This window comes from Marmota flaviventris, chromosome 12 (genome assembly GCF_047511675.1).
Source record: "Marmota flaviventris isolate mMarFla1 chromosome 12, mMarFla1.hap1, whole genome shotgun sequence".
Taxonomy (NCBI): Eukaryota; Metazoa; Chordata; class Mammalia; order Rodentia; family Sciuridae; genus Marmota; species Marmota flaviventris.
The window spans coordinates 74,745,873-74,772,577 of NC_092509.1; the positions used below are offsets into that span (position 1 = coordinate 74,745,873).

Genomic DNA, 26,705 nt, shown 5'->3' on the forward strand with positions numbered 1-26,705 from the left:
GTCCCCCCCATGGAAGCTTCCAAAATCATCCCCAAGTCATGGAAATCCTATCCCCTCTGTGTGCCTGGCACTCCCATTTTTCTCTAGGAAATTGGTACCAGGGGTTTCAAGGTCTCTGGGACAGTAGCATACCTCACCCATTGGTTGACACTTGAGAAGCCTGCTGTGTGGAGAGTGCACTGGACATTAGGAACAAGAAGGGGACAGGTGGGGATTTCTTTCTCAGCCCAGAGTCATTTCACTGTAATGATAACACTATAGTAAAAAGAAGACTCAGACGAATACCTTAGTTTTCTGCAGGGCCCCCAAGGTGGACAGGATGGTGACATTTTGGAAGTTGTCCTTAGTTTGCTATGGAGAGAAACAGAAGGACAGACACAAGCATTAAGTACTCCATGGTATCCTGAGATGCAAAAGGCTGCAAGAAAGAACTTGCCTTCCAAGCTAAGATGTCAGGTGAGACACGCCCCTTGCCCACACCGTCACCAACCCATACTCACAATGGCTCTTTTGATTTCTTGGAAACTCTCTTCTAGATGGCTCATGTCCACGGAAATTGGACATCTCCTGAGAGAGCGCGTGTACGCTGAGCACAGAATGAGCATTGCACTCAGTAGCCAGAGGGAAACACGTTGTACCTTCATGTCCTGCAGAAAGGGGTAGAAGTCAAGCTGCCCAGTCCGAGTCTCTTCCTTGGGTTTCTTGAATCAATTGAATAAGCGCCCTCCCCTCCCCCACCCCAAGTTCCCACCCTCACCCCCCAGAAAGCTCAATATGGTCTTCTTCAGTCCTCTCTCAAGTCCTGGGGAGCACATTTGTGTGTCTATCACACTACTATGACTCAACACAGCTTACTTCCTCAACAGGGGTGAAAAGAAATTATTTTTTTAAAAAATGTCATAAGAAAAACAGGGTTAGCACTATGCCATGCAGTTAGGCAACAGATCTGAAGAACCATAAAAGCACATTTGGTTTATGTTTGCCCTCGGAAGACAGCAACACCCTTTTGTTATAACACTCCAGTGTATCTGCTTAGAATCATTCCTGTGATGGGAAAGGGAGGCAGGAGCGTCTCCTAGTAATTGCTTGGCCATGGTGAAGCTGCCACTCTCTCCCCAGAGGACAAGCTCCTCTTCTATCAATCACTGAGCTGGGATGCAAGGGACATGTTAGATAGCGCCAGACCCTGCGACACTTGTTGCCTTTTCTAATTCTCTCACCCAGATTCTTTCCTTCATCTTTCTGCTTCTTTCTTTAATTGTTTTAAATTAATTAGATCATATCATGCGCACAGAGAACAGCGCAGCAAACATCGTGGTAGAGTTTATTATCCATCTCGGACTTTCCCCCACAGTAGCACAAGCTTCACAGAAGGAGCTTAATGCGACTAGACCAGCACCCTACCCAGCATCCCCCCTGGCACCACAGAGTGGTGCTGGCTGTGAGCTAGGTTGGTGTATTTTGTGTAGCCCTGGAAGAGAGGAAGGAGGGTTGCAAACGTAGCCAGCCAGCTGAGGGAGTGACAGGGGACCCTTCCTCACCCCTGACTATCCTATGGTCACTGAAACAATAAAAATCCCCCCGGGAGGTGAACCATAACTGTCCTCACTCCTGCCACCACTGCCCACATCTTCCTAGGATTCCCAGGCTCCTTTTCTTGAGGACTATTTTTTAGAATTTAGATTTATTTTTAATTTTTTTTGCAATACTGTGGATTCAACCCAGAACCTCATGCATACTAGGCAAGCACTCTACCACTGAATCACACCCTCAGCCTGCCCCCACCCCAGACTCCTTCTCCAGAAAGTCAAGAAAACAGCAAATCCTCGTCTCTCCTTGATGCCTTCCCAGAGCATGAGCAGGTGTAAACTGAGACCTCATCATGAGGCACACAGAAAGCTAAAGAGCTTGATTTCTCTTTTTGGAACATCTTTCTTTCTGGAAAAACAAGGCAGGAAGTCTGTGAAGAGTCCCCCAGAGCTCTGACCCCTCTCCAGGCAATTCTAGATATCTTGGCCCATTCAGGTAAGTGGTGACATTTATCCTACACACCGGTACTGTGCCAAGCTTTTTTTTTTTTTTTTTTGGTACCGGAAAGTGAACTCAGCGGCACTTGACCACTGAGCCACATCCCCAGCCCTATTTTGTATCTTATTTAGAGACAGGGTCTCACTGAGTTGCTTAGTGCCTCGCCATTGTTGAGTCTGGCTTTGAACTCCTTTGATTCTCCTGTCTCAGCCTCCTGAACTGCTGCAATTACAGGCATGTGCCACCACACCCGGCAGTGCCAAGCATTTTACATAATTGCTTCATGCTCACAACCATCCTGCGAGAATTCTGTTTCTAACCTATTTCACCAAGAAGGGAACTGATACTTAGGGAAGCTGAGTAACCTGCTAGGACCAGAACTTGGAAGGTGGCAGGCCAACCCCGAGCCCCGCTCCCTTGTCCCTGTACCTCGCCACTTAAAACACTCCCTCTGGCATCTCAGCCGCGGATCCCAGCCATTCCCCTTGCACCAGACAGGAACCCATTTCTGAACCAGGAGAGCACCTTCCATTTTTAAAGATATTTAAGGCCTGGGGTAGCTTTATGTCAGAACATCTGCCTAGCTTGTGTGGATCCCTACGTTCCATCCCTAGCGAAGAAGAAGGAGAAGGAGAAGGAGAAGGAGAAGAAGAAGAAGGAGAAGAACCCAATAAGAAGATACTTAATACTGTGAAGGATTTTAAAAAGAAACATTGTAAATTACCCAGCACAGTTCTTGGAATGAAAAAGCAATAGTAGGCCAGGCATCTGGTGCAGTTTGGGAGGCTGAGGCAGGAGGATCTAGAGTTCAAAGCCAGCCTGCACAAAAGCGAGACACTAAGCAACTCAGTGAGACTCTGTCTCTAAATAAAATACAAAATAAGCCTGGAGTTGTGGAGTGTGCTGAGTTCAATCCCTGGTACCCCTGCACAAAAAAATTTAAAAAAGCAATAGTAAAGATATGAGTTTCCTTCCGTCCCCTTCCTTTTATTTCTTCCCTTCTTTCTTTTCTTCCTTCCCTTCCTTCTTTCTCCATATTTTCTCATTAAAAAGACGATAAATCAGAAATTTCACCTCCCCACACCCCATGGAATACTTCTTCCCTTTCTACAAAATACCAGCGCCTAAGACAGCACAGGCCATACACAGTGAAAGCAGATCACCCTACAGTCCTGAAGGACAGAAGCCGGGATCAGGAGGAGCAAAGCCCTTGATGAAGCGGGCACCAGTCTCACCTTCACCTTGTGCCTACCAGCTGCTCCGGAGTCTCTCTCCTGGTGCTCTTTGCCATTTGGAAAGGGCTGGTCACTTTTATGCAGGTGGATAAGAGGAAGTGCTGTCAAAGTTTACTGGGTGGGTCCACTTTGGGCAGATTTTTTTCCCCCCTTCATTTCTTTAGCATGTCATTTCCTTAATTATTTTTTTCCTTTGTGATATAGCTGATTAATCATTATTAAGAAATGCCTCTTTCCCTGGGTCTTGACATGCAGCTTCTGGGAAAAATAAACTCACCATCACCATGCAAATGAGAATTTCTTTGCAATTCTGTGTCTATACAGAAAAAATCCAAGTTAGGTCACTTTCCTAAGATCTGTGGCATGCCACCAACTGTACCCTGAAGGCAAACTCAGGAAAGTAGTCTTGGGATGGCCTCATCTTGCCAGCAGCCAACTTCATGAGACTTTGCAGGTGCCTCCGCCTCTAGCACAAACCATCTCCCTGGTGCCTCATCCAGCCAGAGGGGACCTACCACACACCAGACGTGAGCTAAGTGCTTTACACCCATTATTTTGTTGAACTTCGTGGGGAATAATTTTTCCCTCCTGCAGCAAAGGTTTCTTGTGCATTATCTCTTTCCCCTTCTTCTAGCCCCTTAGAAGGTCCTATCATTCTTGACCAAGGCAGAGAAAGAAAATGAGACTGTGAGTTAGATAGAGTTTAAGAGCAGGCAGTGACTGAGCTGGAAACAGAATCTGGAATCCTTGCTTTGGGCTAGAAAACCCTTTGTTTAAATTACCCTTTTATGCCAACTCTCCAAGGATAGGAAGCTCTGTGAGGACCAGGGTTTCCAGAGATGCAAAGATAGGATATAAACAGTTTTTTCCCCAGACACGAATTCTCAGAATACACGAAGCATGTGTGTACCCACTGAAGGTACAATTAGAGATCCCCACAGGGCTAATACAGGTCTTGTTCCTGCAACCAGACTAGGGAGACAGCACTGGCAGAGAAGGGAAATGGACAGGGAGGATCAGGGATTTTTTATGGCATAGGTACAAGAGAAAGGAAGCCCAGAGCCTGGAAGTCCTGTTGTCCAGCGCCTTGGACCTAATGCAATAATAATAAGTTTTGGGAGAAGCAGTAGAATCTAGTGGTTCACAGTGGTAAGTACTCCTTAACAAATATTAATTATTCCCATGCTGTGCAATTGGGAAAAGAGAGAGAGGTCCCCTCCCTTAGAAGCTGATGGGCATCCCTCTGCTCCTTCTGAAGAGAGGGTGAAGAGCAGTTCTGCAATTTAGGGATCTCTTGCACCGCACCCCTCTTTCCCTGGGATGGGGCAGGTGGGAAGGTGGGTGCCATTTTCCCAGCACAGCCTGGGCTGCCTGGCTCAGAGCCGGACCCCACATGTGATAGGATTGCAACATCACCCACGCCAAGTCTCACCACACAGACTGTATGTTCTGATCCAGCTTTCATTTCAGGGCCAAGATGTCATATCGAGAAGCTTGCATGGAAATGGGAAAATATGTGATGTGTTTATAACTTCACATCCACCATGCCATGTGTCAGGAGGCCAAGACCAAAAGCTGAGCTGACACCCTAGTCCGTATGATTGTCGCCTGCAGGCATCTCGTTCAGCCTCTGTGCCGGTTGACTCACCTGTAAAATTGTGCAAATGGTGCCTACTGAATATTCAGCACGTAGAGATGGCATGAAGATTACAGATAAGCCCCCAACATAATGCCCAGCACAAAAAGAAGCAAATCAAAAATGAGAGCCTTTGCCATTAATTTTACAGCCTCCTTTGAACCCTAAATTGAGAGGAGGGGGAACAATAAGATTATTTCTCTCCATCTTAAGCCTTGCTGCCTAACACTTAATATACAAAAATAAAAATATAGATGGAATGGCACCCCAACCAGGATTATCTTCAATCTGTAGATACGGTCCATAGACACAGTGTCTTGCTCAGCCTTAGTATTAGGACTTCTGGAACCACCATTAAGATGCCAGAGTTCAATTTTCCACTTGTTAAATAAGGAAGCAGAAAGAATATGAAGGAAGACTAGAAAAACAGAATGAAGAATATTCTGTGCAGCCCCCTCATACTTTCCAATCATCTGTCCCCCCAATATTTACTCTAAATTTATGAATTGTTCCCTCAGTGCCAGGGCAATCTCCTGTCCATGAAGGAGTGCCTGCCCACTCTCAGGTACAAATCCTGGAGCTCAGATAAAAATTACACAAATTCAGGAGCTGGGGGTGTGGCTCAGGGGTAAAGTGTTTGCTTAGCACATGTGAGATGCTGGGTTCAATCCTCAGCACCACATAAAAATACATAAATAAAATAAAAATATTGTGTCCCTCTATAACTAAAAAATAAAGATACTGGTGCTGCCTTTTTTTAAAAAAAAATTTTGCACAAATTCAGAAGTGACCATGCCCCTTCCCTTTTATGAGAAGAGAATGGGATTGAACAATGTGCAGCCCTACTGCAGAATCCAGATATAGTGGATTAGGTCTATGGAAATGGCTTTGGTTAGATTTGAGGAAGAACCCATTTTGAGGACTAGAAAACACTAAAACATATGAGAGACAAGGGCTTTGAAAGCAAGAGGTAGTACTGCTGCTGATGGGTGAAAATTTCAAGTAGGAAGTAAAAAGAGACATAAAAACAGAATATAAATGTTCAAAGGTCTTGGTAAATATATCTTGATCATAATGATACATTTAAGATTGCTTACAGTATTGAAACAAAAGCAAAAAAAAAAAGAAAGAAAGATAAACCTTCCAATTCTAGAAATTTTAAGCCCAAGAAAGTTTTTCTTCTTGGGAAATTTAGAAATAAATCCGAAAAAAAGAAAAAGAACCCACAGTTCAACTCTCCTACCACAGTGCTGGAGAAATAAATGAGTCGCCTCTCCCCTAACAGCAAAGAGGTGCTCAACTGTTCTCAAACTCCCATCTCCCAACTCCATGCCCTGTCTTCCTCTTATCCTAGGGTTGAGTGGAGTGGAAGGGAACCTAGAGCTGTGGGGCCCTCGAGTTTTTTTTTTTTTTTTTAGGGGGGGGGTACCAGGGATTTAACTCAGGGACACTCGACCACTGAACCACATCCCTAACAAAAATATTTTGTATTTTTTTATTTAGAGACAGGGTCTCACTGAGTTGCATAATGCCTCGCCATTGCTGAGGCTGACTTTGAACATGTGATCCTCCTCTCTCAGCCTCCAGAGCTGCTGGGATTACAGGCCTGTGCCCCCGAGTGCAGCTCCCCTCAAGTCTTTTCAGCAGGGAGATGATGTCACTCTCCTGGCCCAAGTTGTTGTGACTTGTGCTTATCCAGGAAGCTGATCACCTAAGGAAATCCAATCTGGCCACTCCCGGGCTAGTGGGGAGGGAAGGACAGCACCCCTGTGCTGCATCAACCTGGACTTTCCTTCTTCTTTGTGCCCATCGGGCTCTCAGTAAAACCTGCTAATCTAGAGCTGCAGATGCTGTTTGGCTCCTTATGTCACTGGGTCCTGTGGCTCAGATGCCATAGTCAGTTCCCATGGAGATGAAGGGGGCCTGGGGAAAGGTAATAGGACCACAAGCAATGTATCCTTGCGGGTCACTAACCAGGGATCACTTCCAACAGCTACCCTGCCCTTAGCAGCCAAGCTGCCTAAGATGCAAACCCAGGCCTGGGGCTCCCAGGCTGAAAGTCCCAGCATGGCTCCCTGGGGCCTCTCAGCCAAAGGAAACCCCTCCCCATGACTTCCAGACCCATCCCACTCCAGATCTAGCCTATATCTCCCCTCACCTGCTCCTGGGCAACCCCACACTTCCCTGGACCCTGTCACCTAGAAAGTTATACCCTGGCTTTGGGGCTTTGCAAACACCCACCCAACTTCCAGAACCCACCTCAGACTTGCAGGTGGAGTCTCTGTGTTTTCCATCCCCTCCTCTCTTGGTCCCATACTCTCACCCACTGAGCCGGCTGCTGCTTCTTCCATATTCCCATGGGATACAAAAGGCCCAGTTACCTTTGAATTTCAGATAAACACATCTCAGGGTTGATCTACCTGGGGTTCAAAATAACCTGTGCAACCTGTAGGTTTGCTAAAATTGGCCTCCCTATACTGGACCCCTACAACAGGACCAGCTATATCCAGGCTGTATAGGGCTGGGAGATCATAATTTTATGGTAGAGATGGAGTTTCTTTCAAGAAATGGAATTCAGAATTAGAAGTTCCATATTAGAAACAAAAGTGAGTACTGTTTAGAATGAGAAAAGAAGTCACATTGTTACACATTTTTAAAAGCTGACAAATACCAAAAATGTCACAAAATCCAGAAAAACAAACTAAAACTTTTATTGATTAACTACCTGTCATCTCTGGTTTGTTTTTTGTTTTTTCTGCAGATGATGCACTTTTTTTAACGCTATTTTCAGGAAAGAGAATTAAAAAAATAAGTCTTTTTTTTTTATTTTTTCGGGTATGGTTATCCAAAACTGGATTTTTGTTGCTTGTTGGAATGCACAAAATATGCTAAAGATTTGTGCCCTTTAAACAAGAATTCTGAAAAAATATCTGTTTTACAGGATTCCTGTCAGAAAAGGAAAAAGTCTGTAATTCATTCATAATTGTATATATGGCATTACTGAATATATTTTTTCCGTTTTCACTGGATTTTAATGAAAACCAAATCTTTGGCTTACATTTTCCATGCCTGATGACTGGAAGAATTTTTGACATGCTTGTTTCTGGTGCCATATATCTCAAACCTTGCTTCTCTTCCACTACCCACACATTTCCAGGAATAAGCACAGTGGGTCTGAGGAAGTATTTCCAGATGCCATTTTCATACAGGGATAGCTAGCAATATCTTAACCACACACAGATGTGATTACAAACCACTCAAAGATGTGTCTCTCAAAGCCAAGTGCATCCCCAATTACTCTTTAACCCAATCTCCCAAACACTGTGCCTCTCTAATGTCACTTGGCATGAGAGAAATATGACAGAGAAGAAGGCAGATAGAAGAGGCACTGGTTTTAACTGGTCAAGACTAAAATCCTTTACTCTTGTGAATTTTGTGAGAACATACATCAGTAGGGCCCCTCCAGGATCTTGAAAGGAGCCCATATAAGTGACGGGCTGAATGCTAAACAGTAAACCCCTTCTGAGCACACGCCCTAGAACAACAACAAGTTGCATTTATTTCTATTTTCTAATTTAATTTTTATTGTTAATCCAAGATGTCCAGGTAGATGGTTTTAGAGGATATAAGATGAAAAATTGGTGGCTGTAGGCTTTCCTGCTGCTCTTCCTATGCCCCATGGACAACAGCTTTCAGTGTTCATCTTCCTCTGTCACTACTTACATACATAATTCTGAAGAACATGCATAAACTATTTCTTAATGCTTTGTTTTACAATTATGTGTCAGCTTACGACAATGGAAGATGCAGATTTAATTGTTTTATAATATGCCATACAAACATGTCACTTCCATCCCCTTTCCTGCCAAAATAAACATGTTACAATATCTCTTTCTAGGCAACAGGTTATTCAAATCCACTGAGGGAGGCAGGAGCCACTGGGAGAAGGTGAAACCTTGTTCTCCTACAGCCCTTGTGTGTCAACTTGCTCCAGGAAGAACCAGAAGAATGGTATAAAGCCAAATATTCTTTGTACTTTTCATTCCAATAGCTAACATTTCTCATGGTCAGACTCAAAACTCATGCACAGAAAGAGCTAGACAAATAATACTAGCTAGCTAGTATTGAAACCAGTTCTGTATTAAGACCTTATATGCATTATCTTGTTTAATCTTCATGTCTGCTCCATGAGATAGATCTTCTTTCTGCATCCATTGTTTTGGATGAGGAAGCAAGCTGAGACTTATAGATGTTGAATACCTCACCCGAGGGCACTCAGGGGTAAGTGAGAAAGCTGGGTGCAGTCATAGGCAGCCCCACGCCAACAACTCCATTCCTTACCACTTCACTATACCAGACAGCAAGAGCATCTGGTCCAGCCTCCTCACTTCAGATGAGCAAACTGCAGACAGTCAGAGAGAAGTGTCCTGCCCAAAAGCCATCCAGGCAAATTGTGGTGGAGCTGGATTGAAACTAGAGTTCACAACCCTAAAATCTCAATCCAGCACTCTTGCCAGTCACGGAATCTTTGTCACCTCTTCTAACTTCAAACTTTCCTCCCACAGAACTAAAGACATCTCTCCCCTCCAAGCCAAGGACAAGCAGAAATGCCAATGGAATGGAGTGTGGCTTAAGAGTGTTCTTCCCAACCAACAAATCCAGGCATGTCAATAGAAACTACGATTCTGTGGAAATCGGATGTGGGTTTTCCCTATAGGTCAAATAAACCATGTCAGTTGAAAAGTGCTGTGTCCACAGGTGCTAGGAGACAGGGAGTTCCTGGGAAGGGCTTCATCTCAGGAGACCTGGGAGGAAAGGGTTGGGCTGGGTGCCTCTGGCTCCTGCACAGTTAGAGCAAGCAGGTGGCAGAGCAAGGGCTAATGAGTCTGAAATATTTCAGGTGCAAACCAAGTACAACACCACATCTTTATCCACATTGGGTCCCTGCAGCACCACTCTCCCATGGTACCATCCCAGCTCACAGGATCCTGTCTATTCAGAAAGCCTAAAGCTCAGTGCAGAATTCCTTGCCTAGAGGATTTTCTACCCTGAGTTGGCCAAAACTTCATCACACTCCAGGTTCAAATTCTGCAATACAGCATGCTGAATGGAAGCTGCCTGTCAGTATCCACTTAGAATTGACCTAGAATTTTCAGCTAAGGGAGAAAACTGAAAGCAAGATGCAATTCCTCTAGATAGCTCGCTCTCACAGCCCTCCCTGAGTTCTTTCCTCCTCGTTCTCCCCTAGGCACTTGCTGACTTCTTTTCTACTCTGTTCATTTTCACTGTAGATAGTTTGGGTCATCCTGAAATCTCTCTCCTATCGGACTCGAAGCTCAAGGAAGGCTGAGACCAACCATGTCTCCCCCTGGAGAGTGTATGACAGCTAGTGACCAGATGACTCCTTGGTTAAGTTAACCTTTTTCTTCAAGAACTAAGGTCAAGTTCTGCCTTCCATGCTCCATGTTCCAAGTTCCATCATGACAGGGATCTTGTCTGTCTTGCTCATTGCTTTATTCCCAAAATGCTGCACATAAAAGGCACTCCCTAAATGTTTGTTGAGTGAATTAATAAATGAGTGAAGATAGGGAATGAGGACTTCCAAAGGCATGGGCAATCACATCATTCTTTGGTGTTTCTCCATATCTTCCTGCATGGGGTTTGGGAGAGTTCTACATGAGCAGCCTCCCTGCTGAACAGGGTACCAGTAGGGCAGAGCCCCTAGATTCCTACCAAAGAAATGCTATTCTCCTGGGTCCCTCATTGAAGCCCTTCCAGGGGAAAATCAGAGTGATCATGCCCAAATACATGTTCCCCACCCAATGTTCAACATAATTAGATCATCCAGGAGCTGTAGGCAGGTAATCCTGGCTATTGACAAGATGAATTACATAGTCTTTTTTTTTCCTTTAAGATTATGTATCTGGGCTGGGGTTGTGGCTCAGTGGTAGCACACTTGCCTAGCATGTGTGAGACACTGGGTTCAATTCTCAGCACCACATATAAATAAATAAATAAAATAAAGGTCCACTAACAACAACAATTTAAAAAAAAAAAAAAAGTGTGTATCTAGGTTGAGGATTCAATCAAAGGTGGCACCAAAAGAAAAAATTTTGAACTTGATATCTCATGGACGTTGAAGAATTATGAAGCAGAGAAAGAAAAACACAGACTGGCTGCACTAAAGGAAAATCAATTATTTTGCCTAGCAACCCTGAAGCACTATAAATTAAGCACATTGGAAGTGGCAGAGTAGCTGACTGTCACTAAAGCTCCTTTTGTTGAATGATCAATGCTGATGCACAGAAAAGATGAACTATGCACAGAGCACAGGTCCATGATATCTGATGCATTCCTTTGAAAAACTGATGAAATATATAGACTCCCATTCCACTCAGCCACCACTAGAAAGGACACATGTATCCAAACTTTCTTTCTGATAGCCATCTAGAAACTCCTCAGGAGTCGATGAACTCTAAATTAATAACACTAAAAGACTCGAGATTGAAGACATGGTTCCGTGGTACAGCACAAGCTCCAATGATGCTCAAGGTCCTGCATTCAATGCCCAGCATTACAACAAAAAGACCTGGATTTGGCTCTAACTTTGGAAGTTGATGGTTGGATAACTTTGGACAAATTGATCAACTCCATGCCTCACCTTCCTCCTCTGCAGAAATGGAACTTGATAGCTCTTCCTTCCTCTCCTGGATTAAGAATCATAGGTGCAAACACGTGTACAGGATTAACATTACACTAAGCAGGGGCATTCACCTGGAAAGGAAAACATGCCTTTCTCCCAACGTACTTGCCTAGGAACAGGCTACAGCATGCTCAGATATTTCTTTACCAGTGATGGCAATCACGAAACCGAAATGGATCCAACACTGGAAGGGACCTGCCCATCTGCTCTTCCAGCTAGCTGTTCATAGTAGTTCTGCATATAGAAGGGTCCTCCCCTGGCTGGGGGGACTTGAGTCATTTTTCCTTTAGGAGGAAGCAGGGTTGCATAATTTCTATCTCTCATAAAACTCCAGCTCTCCCCACCCCCCATGATTGGCAAAGCCAAATGATGCTGAATTATGGAATGAGCACTGGTATTTGGGTGTCCAGCCATGCCAGTTTGCTTGGAACACGGAGGTGTCCTGGAACACAGAACTTTCAGTCCTGAAACTAAGAAAGTCTAAAGAAATCACAGACACAGTCTGTACTAAGTAGACTGAGAACAGAAAAGTTAGATTTCAGTACAACCACTGAGGAAAGCAATATGGAAATTCCTAAGAAAGCTTGGAATGAAACCACCATTTGACCCAGTCATCCCACTCCTAGCTTTATTCCCAAAGGACTTAAAAATAAAATACTACAGTGACGCAGCCACATCAATATTTATAGCAGCTCAATTCACAATAGCTAAACTATGGAACCTAAGTGCCCTTCAACAGATGGAAGGATAAAGAAAATATGCTATATATACACAATGGGATATTACTCAGCCTTAAAGAAGAATGAAATTATGACATTTGTTGGTAAATGATTAGAACTAGAGAATATTATGCTAAGAGGACCTGGATGTTAATTCACAATAAGGAAGATGGGCAGAAAATAGAGGTATTTTGGCATGGAGGTAGGAAGGAGAGTAGAATAAATCAGACATTATTACCCTATGTGCATATATGATTACATGATCTGTGTAACTCAAATCATGTACAACCAGACAAATGAGAAGTTATACTTAATTTATGTATGATGTGTCAAAATGCATTCTGCTTTCATGTATAACTAATTAGAACAAATTTTAAAAAGAATACTAGATTTGAGTTCTGACTCTGCTGTGTGATTTTTGGGCAAATCACAAAGTTTTTTTCCTATTAGCCTTAGTTTTCTCATTTATAAAATGCAGCAAATAAAGGCCAGACAATATAACATATAGGAAACTCCTAGAAGAAGGGAGAAATTTAATGTTTTTTAATTTGAAAATGTGAACAACATAAATATAACTCACTGAAGACAGTCTGTACTTTCCTCTACTACACTAGTACTCTCACCCCATTCACAAATAGCATCTGTCCATCACTTGACACTTTCCAGAGCATTTTCATATGGTATTTCTTTCTACCTATGAATAGCAAAGATGTTCTTATTTCCTTTTCCAAATGGGAAAGCTGAGGCTTGGTGATTGGAGGATCCTGCAGTCAGGTAGAGCTGGAACAACAAAGTGAGTGTCTTGGTTCTTGGTCTGGGACTCTTCCTTCAAGACTACTCTCTCTCTCTACCTCATGGGACAGAGGTACAGCTGTCCTCCAACTGGGGGGCCGAAGCCTCTAGAGACAAATGATCCAATGATGTATCGAGTGGCAGCACTGTGGGGGAGGACCTTTTACCCCTCAGCACACTCATGGTCATTTCTCGACAGCACAAGACTCAGGACTGAGAACATTCTTGCCTTCTGAAGACATGGCGCTCCTGTTAGAACTCAATCTTGCTTCCCTTTTTAAGATTAAGAGAAGAAGGACCTTCATCCCCATGGCTTGGTGCTTTAAGTATTTCCTTAGCAGGAAGAGCTTGTGTGACCTCCAAGGAGATTAGAAGACCTAGAAGGCAGAAGCACATGCTACTTAGTCCGTTCATTACCTACCTATTCTTATCCATTGGGACGGCTCCTTCCTTCTAGACAATGCAGAGTGTTATGTTTGTTAATAATATTTTTAAACCTTTAGAAAAGTAATCTTTGCTTTGATATGAAACCAAAAACTTGTGGCGCATACAGAAAACTAGAAGAGAAGAAAAATGGTCACCCATAGTCATTCTATTTAGGAAGAATCCTCTGGTCTTTTTTAACTTGAAATCCCCAAGGGAAAAAATGTTTAGAGGGTCCACACAGTGAAACAAGGGCCCTCGCTGGAGCCCATGTCTGTCACCTAGACAATCATTCAGGGGGGTTCCCGTGACACGCCAGGCCCTGCAGTGGCTAGAGGTGGACAGCCTGGCCCTGCAAAGATCTCACAGAAGTAGGGAAGACACCCATGTTGTCACCCTTTCCACTCACAAGCTGGGCTCTGTGCTGAGCCGTTTCAATACATTAATTTATTCAATCTTTACAACTTGATTGAGAAGACACTTTTTTAGCTACATGACACAGATTGAGGAAACATAGATGCTATCATTTGAATATGGTCTGAATTTGTCCCTCAAAGTTTCCTCTGCTGAGAGCTTAATCCTTAATGTGGGGATATTGAGGTGGGGCCTAGTGGGAAGTTCTTAGGTCATCAGGGGCCACCCTTGATCGAGATTAAGTTAGTTTTCATGGGATCCCTGAGTTAGTTCTCATGAGAAAGTTGTTATAACAGGAGCAAGCCTGGCCCTTCCCTATCACTCTGGCTTCCTGTTTTACAATGGGACTTCTCCCTCTCCCACATGCTCCTGCCATGATGCCACCTCCCACTAGACCCTCATCAGAATCCAAATCCAAATGAGGCCACCAGATCTTGGACTTTCCGCCTCCAAAATTATGCATTGGGCAAGCCTCTTTTCTTTATAAAAACTTAGCCTCAGATATTTTGTTATATAACAAAAACCGACCAGCGCATTAACAGGTTAAATGCTTGACAAGGTCCTAGAGTTCACAAATAAGGAACTGGAATCTAGATCTTCGGGGGCTGACCCCAGAATGGAATGAGGGTTGTGATGGTGCTGCCCCATGGGAGACTTATAGGAGAGCCTAACAGGACCTGCAGGTCAGAGACCTTCCTAAGGATGTGAGGCATAGCCCAAATCACAGCAAGGAATACATGTACAAATTTCAATTCCTTTGGTTTTTCACAGTACCCATGAAAGTCCTCCAGGATTCTTGCCCTAACTTTGCCCATAGCCATGGCTCCTCATGGGTCCCACATCTGCCTTTCTCACTTGTCTGGCTTTTCAGCCCTCCTCTTCAGACCTGTTTCTGGATGAATCTTCCTCCATTTCCCTTCTTCATGCAAATCTCTTACCGGGGACCCTGCCCTGCCTCACTCTCTCAGGGGCATCTTGGAAATTTCCCTTCTTCCTTTGCCCAAAATATTTTCAGGCTTAACCCAGAACCCCAGTTTTCCCAGCACCAAATATTAATCACAGTTCAAGCTAAAACGCTATGCTTGCATTCTTCTAAATTCCAGGTAGGATGGGGTGTGGACATAATAAGGAGAATTCTGGGACTTTTCAGCTCTGGCCATCTCGGAAACGCAGGGCAAGAGCAAGCCCAGAGGGAGCTTGAAAAACCTGGCCACTCCCTCCAAATTAAGGTGCAGAACTACCTTCCCCCAAAGCATAAATGCCTTTCCTTCCAGTGGGTGTGCTTTCCCTCCAGCCTTGCCCCAAACTACGTATGGGGAAGGTGGATGCTGATTCAGGGTGACAGTGTACCAGAGGGCTCTGGCATGGAAGTCACTTCTGCTTCTCCCTAACTCTGTCAGGACTGGGGGAGCAGGAAACACCTGGCAGGTGGCAACACCTGCATCCACCTGCTGCAACGGAAGCCAATAGGCAAATATAAAGCTGATCCGTCTGGAGAAGGTACTGAATCTTTGCCAAGAGAAAGATGCACCCAAGCTGTTAGTCCAGACATGCTTCCTCTTCCTTTTTGGAAATGCGAACTCCAGGGAACTCTCAGAGGAGGAAAAAGATCTGAAAGGGGGCCAAGTTCATTCAAGTTTTTTCTAAGAAAACCCCTAAGAGTAAAAAGAGCCTTTGGCAAGGACAAGTCTACCTCTGAAGCCTGATAATGATGACAACAGCAGTGGCAGACACTTTACTGTGCTACGCACTATAGCACATGCTACACACTATAACTCACGGACCTGGCACCAAGTGCTCGGTGGACTTGAACTCGTGTCATTTTGGATTCAGGAGAACCTGTTTCAGTGAGGTTCTTTACAGGTACTGGGTCTTATTGCTAATCTGGAGTTTTGATCACGTAATGTGAACTTGCACAATGCATGCTATCATCCCATCATTCAGCGACTCAATATACTATATCCCACATGCTATGCTAGGCACTGGGAATATAATATTCCTTCCCCTGAAGAGCTCTGAGTCTAGCAAGAGGAACAGGCAGATACAAAGGACAATCCATTACAGTAGGATAATTGCTTTGAAAAGCAGGGCTCAAGGCATGTGGTGGAGCCCAGCAGAGAGATGTTAATGCAGACTGAGATGTGGGGAGTGGGGTGTCACAGAAAGCTTTTAGGCAAAGGTAATACCTTGGCTGAGCTTTAAAGGATACATGGGAATTAGTCAAGGAAAGGGAACTATAGACACAGTGGACAGAGGTCCAGAGAAGCCCCTTAGGATGTTAAGTCCTAAGAAAACACAGAGTGGTCAATAGGGGCAAAGTTTAGAAATGGGGTGTGGAGCGGAGTGATAGGAGGACATGAGGCAAGGTCATGAGATCCTCAGAATTGTGCCAGAGGAAGCTGGCTGAGCAAGCATCGCTGAGGCCCTGTGGAATGGAGGCCAAGCGTTCTCACCAAGCCATGCCCATGTTTCAAATCTGTGAGCAAATGAATGATTTGTTATTGTTCGAAGCCACTGTTTTGAGACTTCTTTATTTCAGCAGCAGATAACCAAAACAATCAGTTTAGTGATGGGAGCAGCAAGGAGGAGGTGGAAGGCTCAGTGGAAATGACAAGTGTCCACATGAGGTGCCAACAGCTTGATCCTCCCAGCCTCATGTTTTCTTAGAAGCATACGCCATTTGTCTACCATCTGGAAAGTGATCGTGCAGTTAATTAATATTGGAACATGATTCTAGATGGTGCAAAAGGGTCTTTAGGATCCAAACACAGGGCATATGTCCAGGAATCTGGAGAAGAGGACAGAAATGGGATGTAATCCTAATGCCTTGAAAGTTACAGACTGGTAAACTGATGCCAACCTAAACAGGAAAGGCCTCTCTCTCTCTCTCTCTCTCTCTCTCTCTCTCTCTCTCTCTCTCTCTCTCTTCTTTTCTTTTCTTTCTTTCTTTCTTTTTTTTTTTGTGATGCTGGGGATTGAATCAGGGCCTTTTGCATACAAGGCAGGCACTCTACCAACTGAGCTATATCCTTAGCCCCAGGAAAGGCTTCTAATAGCTAATCATAAGCCTCCATCCGTTCTCTTGTCTTACTGATCATTTATATCCCTGTGTTGGATAGAGTTTCAGAGGACATGCTTATCAAAGTTGCTAAAGACATGCGTCTTGGAAGGTGAGTGGGCCTATGGAAGGACAGGATGAGGATCCTAAAAAAACTAAAATAAAATTTAGAAGGGATAAATTTAGGATTAGTATGGTTGAATATGAAAAGAAAACTCCACAAGTAAAGAATGAAGGAAGTGTGGTCTAGTCGCAGGTTATAGGAGACTCACCTAAGACTTCAGACTTTGGCTAAATGGATACAGATTTGCACTTGAGAGACACCACTTAGTAAACAGTGAGCATTAGAGAATTGTTTATTCAAACCTCTCTGGTTTTAAGTCTTTCCTTTTAAGAACTCGAGATAAATCATATAAGAGTCCTGAAGTTTCTGGTAAAAATATAATAATAAGTTTTTAATAAGTGACTAGTGAAAGATCCAAGGTTCTAATGAGACCAGGGCAACCCCTGAGGCTCTACATCACCTAGGATAGGTGCTGAGAGAAATTTCTCTGATGGTAGAAACACTTTATCATCTGCACTGTTCAATATGGTGGCCATTAACCACACATGGCCGTTGAACCCTTGTATGGCTAGTGCAAGAACTGAATTTTTAATTTAAATTGCAGTGAATTTAAATTTGCAATAACCACTTTTGTCTAGAGTTTACCATATTGGACAGTACAGATCTAGATGACAGAAATACTAAACTCTGAACCTAAGTAGAACATGGGGGGGAGGAACAATTTTCAGTTATTTTCTTTGTTTGACTTATTATAACCAAAGTCTACAATTTGAAGTTTGACATATTTATACACCATAAGATTATCAATGAAGATTGTGATAGACAGATAAATAAAATGTGGTATATATACACAATGAAATATTACTCAGTCATAAATAAGAATGAAATTATGTCATTTGCTGGTAATGGATGGAACAGGAGACTGGCATATTAAGTGAAATAAGACAATCCAAAAAAAAAAAAAAAAAGGCAGAATGTTATCTCTGATATGCAGATGCTGACACACAATAAGGGGGCAGATGGCAGATGAGGTGGGAATAAGAGCCATTGGATTAGACAAAGGATAATGAAGGGAAGGGAGGAAGATGGGTATAGGAAAGATAGTAGAATAACTTGAACATAACTTTCCTAAGTTCACACAACCAGAGAAACTCCACATTATGTATAACCACAAGAATGGGAAGTTATACTCTGTGTATGTATGGCTAGATACACTCTACTGTTATGTATATCTAAAAGGAACAAATTTTTAAAAATTCTCCTCAAAATAAAGATTGTGAATATACCCAGCACAACCGGACAGTTTTCCCCTAGACCATTACTGTCCCTTTTCTAATCCCTCTCACTTCCCTGCCTCTCTCCTGCTCAGGCAAGTACTAATCTGCTTCCAGACAGTGTAGACTAGTTGGGTTTTCTAGCATATCATATAAATAGCATTATATAGTAGGTAGTCTTTTTAATTATTTTAAGATGCATTCATTGTGCTGCATGTATGAATTGATCACTTCTTTGGATGTGTCACAATTTGTCCATTGTAATGGTTAATTTGAGTTGTCAACTTGATTGGATTAAGAGATACCAAGGATTATGAGTGTGTTCATGAGGGTGTGTCTAGGAATGATTGGTATGTGGGACAGCCAACTGAAATGGAGACCCTCCCTAAGCGTGGACAGCACCAACCAATAGGATGATGGCTTGGATGGAATAAAGGTTGGAAGAACAAAGAAGCAGCAGCAGATGCAAGCTCTATTCTTCTTGAACAGGTTCTTTATATATATATATATATATATATATATATATATATATATATATATATATATATATATATATATATATATAGTTATAGATGGACACAATACCTTTATTTATTTTTATGTGTGCTGAGGGTTGAACCCAGTGCCTCATGCGTTCTGACAGGTTCTTGATTGCTGCTGCCATTGATTGTCTGAGGATATCAGACTCTCACTTCTTCATTCTTCCAAAGTGGATTCTCCAGAAGCCTTTAGTCTCAGACTAGGGTAACACCATTGATCCCTCTTGTTGTGGGGCTTCAGCCTCTTGGACTGCACAGCTACTGGTTCTTCCAGCCCTCCCTCCTGAAGATGGCCAATGTGGACTATCCAGCTTCTGGTTGTGTAAGCCAACCTAATAACTCCCCCTGTTATAATTATACTTCCTGTTGATTCTGTTCGTCTAGAGAACCCTGACTAGTACAAACATTCACCTTCAAGTGGATATTTGGAATATCTCCAGTTTCTAGTATGGCAAGTGTAGCTACAATAAACCTTTGGTGTAAGTTTTTTAATAGGCATATACTTTCTTTCTTTCTTTCTTTCTTTAGGTATTGGGTAAATATCTGGGAGTAGGTTAGATGTTCATCTCATTAAAAAAAATACTGGTAAACTCTTTTCCAAGATGTTACATTTCATATTCCCATCAACAGTGTTATAAAATCCCTTGTTCCTCCTATCCTCACTAACACTTAACATGGGGAGTCTTTTAAATTCTTAGTCATTCTAATTTCAATGTGGATGTATCTCCTTATGTTTTTAATTTGCATTTCCTTAACAATGCATGATGTTGAGCATCTTTTCATGAGTTTCTTTGCCAGCTATATAGCTTTTATTGAAGCGTTTTATTAAATCTTTTGCCCATTTTTTAAATTGAATGGTTTATTTTTTATTATGAAGTTTAGAGAGTATTCTATATTTTCTGGATATAAGTCTCTTTATCCAATATATGCTTTACAAATATTTTCTCCCAGTCTATGGTTCACCTTTGCATTCTCTTAACACTGCCTTTTTTTTTTTTTTTTTAAGAGAGAGGAGCGGGGGAGGGAGAGGGAGAGAGATAATTTTTTAATATTTATTTTTCCGTTTTCAGCAGACACAGCATCTTTATTTTATTTTTACGTGGTGCTGAGGATCGAACCCAGCGCCCCGCGCATGCCAGGAGAGCTCACTACCGCTTGAGCCACATCCCCAGCCCAAACACTGCCTTTTGAAGAATAGAACATTCTAATTTTGGCTAAGTCAAATTTATCCATTTGTTTTCTTATGGATTTTGGTTTTGGTGTCATATCTAAGGAATTTTTGCCTAAGCCTTGATTACAAAGAATTTCTACCATATTTTTATACAAAAATTTTGGGGTTTTAGGGTTGGAAATATGAATCAGTGGTAGAGCCTAGCACTTGCTAGGGCCCTGATTTTGATCCCCAAAACTACAAAAGTAAAATGAAAATGTAAATTTAGGTTGTACATCTAAATCTGTAGTTCATTTACAAGTTAATTTTTATGCATAGTATGAGAGAAGGATCATAGTTGCCTTTTCAGAATAAATTTGATCTAATTGTTATAGCCCTGTTTGCTAAAAAGATTATTCTTCCTCCACAGATTGCCTTTACATCATTGTCAAAAATCAGCTGTTCATATATGTAGAGTCTATTTCTGGATTCTCATTCTGCTTCATTAATCTACTTACCTACTTTTATCTTCCATGATTACGATACCTTTGTAGTATGTCTTGAAATCAAAAAACAATTAGCCCTCCAAACTTGTTATTTCAATTTCTGTTTCTTCATTACTAATATATAGAAACACATTTAATTTTGTATTTTTAAATACAACTAGTTTTTAATATATCTATTTTACATTTTGCAACCTTGCTGGGCTTCCTAATAATTCTAGTATCTTTAGGTAGATTCCATAGAATTGTCTATATACATTGTAAATACACAGTTCTATTTTTCCCCCCAATCTGGAAGTCTTTTCTTTCTTTTTCTTGTGTTATTGTAATGGCTAGAGTCTTAAGCACAATGTTAAATAAAAGTGATAAAAATGAACATCTTTGCATTGTTCCTGTTATTAGGGATAAGGAGAAAATTTTCAGTTCTTCTGTATTAAGTATGATATTAGTTATGGATTTTTCATAACTGCTCTATATCAAATTGAAGAATTTTTGTTCTAATATAGTATTCAGTGCTAGATATTTCTCCTTAAATATTGCTTTACTAACATTCCACAAATTCTGACATGTGGAGTTTTCATTTAAAAATACTTTATACTTTCTCTTTTGATTTCTTCTTTGATCCAGGGATCATTCAGAAATACAGTCACATGCCTCCTAATGTGCTTTTAGTCAACAACAGACCACATATACAATGGTGATTCTATAATATTTTATCACCTAATGACATTGTAGCCATCTTAGTTGTGTTAAGTACACTCTGTGATTTTTGCATAATAAAATGATCTAAAAATGCATTTTTTTTCTTACTGCATTTCTCAGAACATATCCCCATCACTAAGTGATGCATGACCATGTTATTTTTGTTTCCAAGTATTGGGAGATTTTTCAAATATCATTCTGTTACTGATAAACTCCACCATTATCAGAGAATGTACTTTGTATTACTCAAATCCTTTTAAATTTTTTGAAACTCATTTTTACAGCCCATGATATGGTCTATCTTGGTAAATACTCTGTATGTACTTAAAAAGAATGTGCATCTACACATAGTGAATAACCACAAGATTAGGATCCTAATTAAAATAAATTATACTCTATGTATATATGAACATATCAAAATACACTCTACTGTTGTACATATCTAAAAAGAATAAAAAAAGAATGTGAATTCTAATTTTGTTAAGAGAGTGTTCTATATATGTCAATTAGGTTGTCTTGTTTGATTAGCATTGCTCAAAGCTAGTATATCTTTGCTAACTTTTTGCCTAGATTTTTTTTTTTTTTTTGGTACCAAGGATTGAACCCAGGGGCACTTAATCTTGGCCCTTTTTGTATTTTATTTAGAGACAGGGTATCACTGAGTTGCTTAAGGCATCGCTAAATTGCTGAGGCTATCTTCAAACTCACAATCCTCCTGCCTCAGCCTCCCAAGCCACTGGGATTACAGGTGTGCACCACCACACCCAGCTTGCCTAGTTATTTTATTGATTATTGAGAAAGAGTATTGAAACGTTCTACCATGATTGTAAATTTGTCTCTTTTTCCTTTTAGTTCTACTAAGGTTTATTTCATGTATTTTGAAGCCCTGCTATTGGGTACATAACCATCTAAGATTATATCCTCAGTAAACTTACGCTTTTTTCATCGTGGAACTTACTTCTTCACTGTTGGTAGTACTTTACTTTGCAATATGTATGTTATCTGGAAATGGTGTCACGAGCCTAAAATCCCAGCAACTTGGGAGCTTAAAGCAGAAAGATCAGAAGTTCAAGGCCAGCCTCAGCAACCTAGCAAAATCCTGTCTCAAGATAAAAATTTAAAAAGGCTTCAAACATAGCACAATGGTAGAGTGGCCCTAAGTTTCATCCCTAGTACTAAAGAAAGAAATAAGGAAGGAAGAAAGGAAGAAAAATGGAGAGAGAGAGAAAAAGGAAGGAAGGTAGATATAGATATAGATATAGATATAGATATAGATATAGATATAGATATAGATATAGGCCTATAGGTATATCTGGTTTACTTTTAACTAGCATCAGCATGGCACATCTTTCTGAATTCTTTTATTGTTAACATTTTGTCTTTAAGGCATATTTTTTATATAGTTGGTTCTTATGTTTGATTTTTTTAAAATTCAATCTTCTTTTTAAACCTCTTGTATTTACAATGATTGTCGATATGGTTAAGTTTAAGGCTATTCTCTTGCTATTTGTTTTTTATTTGTACTGTGTCAGTCAGATTTCTGTTGCTGTGATAAAATACCCAAAATAATGAACTTAAAAAGGAGGAAAGTTTTATTTGGCTCATGATACCAGAGGTTTCAGCCCATGGTTACTTGGCCTTGTCACTTTGGGCCTGTGGCAGCACAGTACATCATGGCAGGAGTACATGTCAGAAGAAATGACTCACCTCATGAGAGCCAGGAAACAAGGGAGAGAGAGAGAGAAAGAGAGAGAGAGGGGGGCCTGGGATTCCAATATCTCCTTAAAGTAATACCCCAAATGATCTCTTTTCTTCCACTAGGCCCCACATCCTAAAGGTAGCAAGCCTTCAACACATGGGCCTTTGGGATATATTTCAGATCCAAACTATAGTGGTACCAATTAATGTCTTTTCTCTCATTTTCTTCCTTCTTTTGAATTAATTATTTTTATTATTCCATTTCATCTTGACTTACTACATATAACTCTGTTTTGTTCTTTCAATGGTTGTTACAGGCTCTATGCCTACCTTTACACATACACATCTTTCATAGACTCGTAACTCATCACAGTCTGTCTTCAAAACATGCTGCACCATGTCATGTAAAGCCTAAGCACAGAACAATGCATTTCCATTTCTTCCCTCCCAGCCTCTTTGAAATTATTGTTACACATTTTACTTACACTTTGCTGACAAACTCTAAAATACATTATTGTCATTTTTTACATAATTATCACATAAAGATTTGCTTTGATCTTATAGATTTACTCACATAGGGACATATCCGGTGCTCTGTATGCCTTTGTGTGCATTTAGATTTTCATTTTCTTTCTTCCCAAAGGATTGTCTTTAACATTCCTTGTAGTGCAGATCTGCTGGCAATGAATACTTTCACCTGTTGCATGTCTAGAACAAAGTCTTTAGTCATCTTCATTTTGAAAAGATATTTCCACCAGGTATAAAATTTTAGGCTGACTTTTTCTTTTTTCTGTTGGTCCTTTAAAGATACTAGTCCACCGTTTTCTCATTTATTTCCCATGAGAAATTGGCTATCATCTCCATCTTTGTTCTTCTTTACCTTATGTGTCATTTTTATCTGATTGCTTTTAAGATATGTTTGATTAGGATTTGCCCTGGTGTCATTTTCTTGCTAAAACCGTGTTTTACACAGGATTGTATTTCTCCTATTTTGCTGACTCTAGTTTCCAAAATGATGGCTGATAATCAGGTAGGACTGACCTAATCAAAAGAGCCACATATATAATAATAAAGAAAAAGGCACCTTCTTAAGATTTCCAAGGATTTGTGTGACTGAATCCACCCAATGGAAAGAGAACTACATATATTTTACCAATTAACTTGGCCAGTTAGAAATTCCAAAAGTAAAATTTTAATTGCCTCTTCTAATATTTCCTCTGTGACAGTGACAGTTTTAAAGCATGGCTCCAGCAATGTTTCCTGCCCTGGATCTGGGTTCTATAACCACTGGACGGAGAGGACACAGCAGTGGCAACAATATGCCAGTTTTTTGGTGAAGACATTAAGACCCTGTCTGTTCTTACTTTATCTCTCTTGAGATGTTTGTTTTGGAATCCAGACATAAGTGAACCCAAACAACCTGGAGAGAGGCCCGTGTGGAAAAGAAGTTCACAGCTCACTTCCTTGGCTGAGTTTCCAGAGAACCAGCCACAGACACATGAGCGAGACATCTAGAAGGGGATCTGCCAGCCTCCATTGAGCAGTTCCAGCTGTGCTGGGTGGAACAGAAATGATCTGACCGAACTTGCCCAAAATGAATGATTGCTCTTATTTTAAGCTTTCCGGTGATTTTTTACACCCAGCTCTCTCAGGCAAGTAGCTTCTGTTCTGATGCCCTGGATTTCCCTCTAATCTGTTACATGACCCGTGGTGTTCCGTTCCTTTTCTTTTGCACTGAGATGGTCCTGTCCTGGCAGGACTTTTACTGTTGTTCATGGGCAGTATTTGACCTATGAATCTGCATATCTTCAAAATGTATTCTATTTAAAACTTTATCAACTGGTTTCTACTGAGGCTCTGAGTTCCTCTGTTTCATGCCACAGAATGCTGTTTGCATACTCTGTGTGTTAACCACTATCTCTTGCTAGTCTTCTAATCTACAAATTCTGCTTTGGCATCTCTTTTCTCTGCCTAAGCAATATTCTACTCATTGAACTCATCTCCGCCCATACTAGCTATTGAAATTCAAGTTAAGCATAAAAGTACATATTTTTAAAACTTCCATTTGTGCATTTGCTGAATCAGGGTTCAGTCAGAAGCTAGAAACTACATGAGTTATTTGAAAATAAAGAGTTCAGTGGATGTTAAGAGTTACAAAGATCTTAATAAGGTAACTGTATTCACCAGGGATCTCCAGAAAAAAACAGAACCAGACTCTCTTAATATATATAAATAAATCTATTCCAAGTAATTGAGTTTATACAATTGTATTAATGAGTCCAAGACCTCTGGGGCAGGTTGACAGGCTGGAAGCTCTCAGGCAGGAGCTTATGTTGCAGACATGAGGCAAAATTTCTTCTTCCTCTAGGAAACCTCAGTTTTGCTCTTAAAGTCTTTCAACAGATCATTGAGGTCCACCCACACTATTAGGATAATCTACTTAAAGTCAATGTAATGACAATGTTTACCACATCTTCAACAAACCCTCATAATAACACCTGGTTAGAATTTGAATAAATAACTGGGTATCCGCCAAGTCAAAACACCATATTAAATGAATCATTTATGTGACTAAAATATCGTGAAGGTTGCAACTGCTGAGATCTGAGGAAGCACATGACAAAGGTTGAAATTACTCAAAATTGGAAACTTTTCAGGCCCTGAGGACCTGAAACTCAGATATCTGAGCAGAAGACATTACTCAGCCAGAGCTCATCATCTGGGCTCACAAGAGGGACCCAGAGAACTAAGACCCGAATCTTTACAGAAGATATACTTGCTGCCTGTTCCTGGTGGCTCCATGGAAAACACGACGAAGTTCATTCAGTGTTAGAAAAACTGTACACTGGGTTCTGTCGCTGGTCACAGCAGAAAATGTTGTTGTTCTGATGAAGAAGATTTGCCGGGGTAACAGAAGAACCATGCACAGACAGGAGACCCTCAGGAATCAAACAGAAAGGAGAAAACCACTTGTTCTTCCTCCAGTTTTGAAATCTCCATCTAGTGTCCTTATTGGCAGAGCCATCTGGAAAAGCAGGAATGTAGGCTCACAAAATATAAAAGGTTGGGTTTAGCACTGAGAGGCAATAACTGAATAACAGATACATCCCGCCCCTTTGGCTATTCAGCGTCCATAACACCACTCCACACACACACACAAAAATGTGAACCTCAATATACCACAAAAATTCTTCATTTCTTCTTAACAAAATAAAACAATTCTGAATATAAACCAAGATGTGTTGTCTTCTTCCTAAAATCAGAATTGTAAAGTCCCAGCTATCATTGGATTCATCTCTGAACCATGTTAATTGCTTCTCAAATTCCCATCTGAATATATTTCCTAAAAAAAAAAAATGTAAAGTTAACAATCAACAAAACTTGCATGAAGTAATATGGCTAAAGAGGAGAAAGAAGAATGAAATAATATGCACTCTCTCTCTCTCTCTCTCTCTCTCTCACACACACACACACACACACACACACACACACACACATACAACCACAACAAGCAAATAACTGAATTTTGGTAGGCCATTACATCTTTCTATTAGGCCAGCTACTTCTGTATGATGGGGTATGTGGTTGTACTGGTTAGTTCTGTTCATGAGGCCATCATTGATATTTATAATTTCCTCCTTCCACTACCCATTCCATGCTTCCTTGATCTTCATCCAGTTCCCCGATGACTGGAGTTTTTGTATGACAGGGTAATCCATCTTGCCTGAAGGGTCTGAACCATCAGTGGTTATGTCTTTAGCCAGCAG

At 41.2% G+C, this 26,705-nt stretch overlaps 1 protein-coding gene across 1 annotated transcript in view; it reads right to left on the reverse strand.

The window, feature by feature from the left end:
• Il19 (interleukin 19) overlaps window positions 1–23,557 on the reverse strand; it is a 29,004-nt gene extending 5,447 nt beyond the window's left edge. Inside the window, exons 1-3 of the mRNA XM_027934629.3 lie at window positions 23,513–23,557; window positions 501–647; window positions 286–351 (exon numbers count right to left, since the gene is read on the reverse strand). Coding sequence (XP_027790430.1) covers window positions 286–351; window positions 501–644 — 210 coding nt within the window. The 5' untranslated portion in view covers window positions 645–647; window positions 23,513–23,557. The remainder of the gene's footprint in view (window positions 1–285; window positions 352–500; window positions 648–23,512) is intronic.
• Window positions 23,558–26,705: the final 3,148 nt, after the last annotated feature.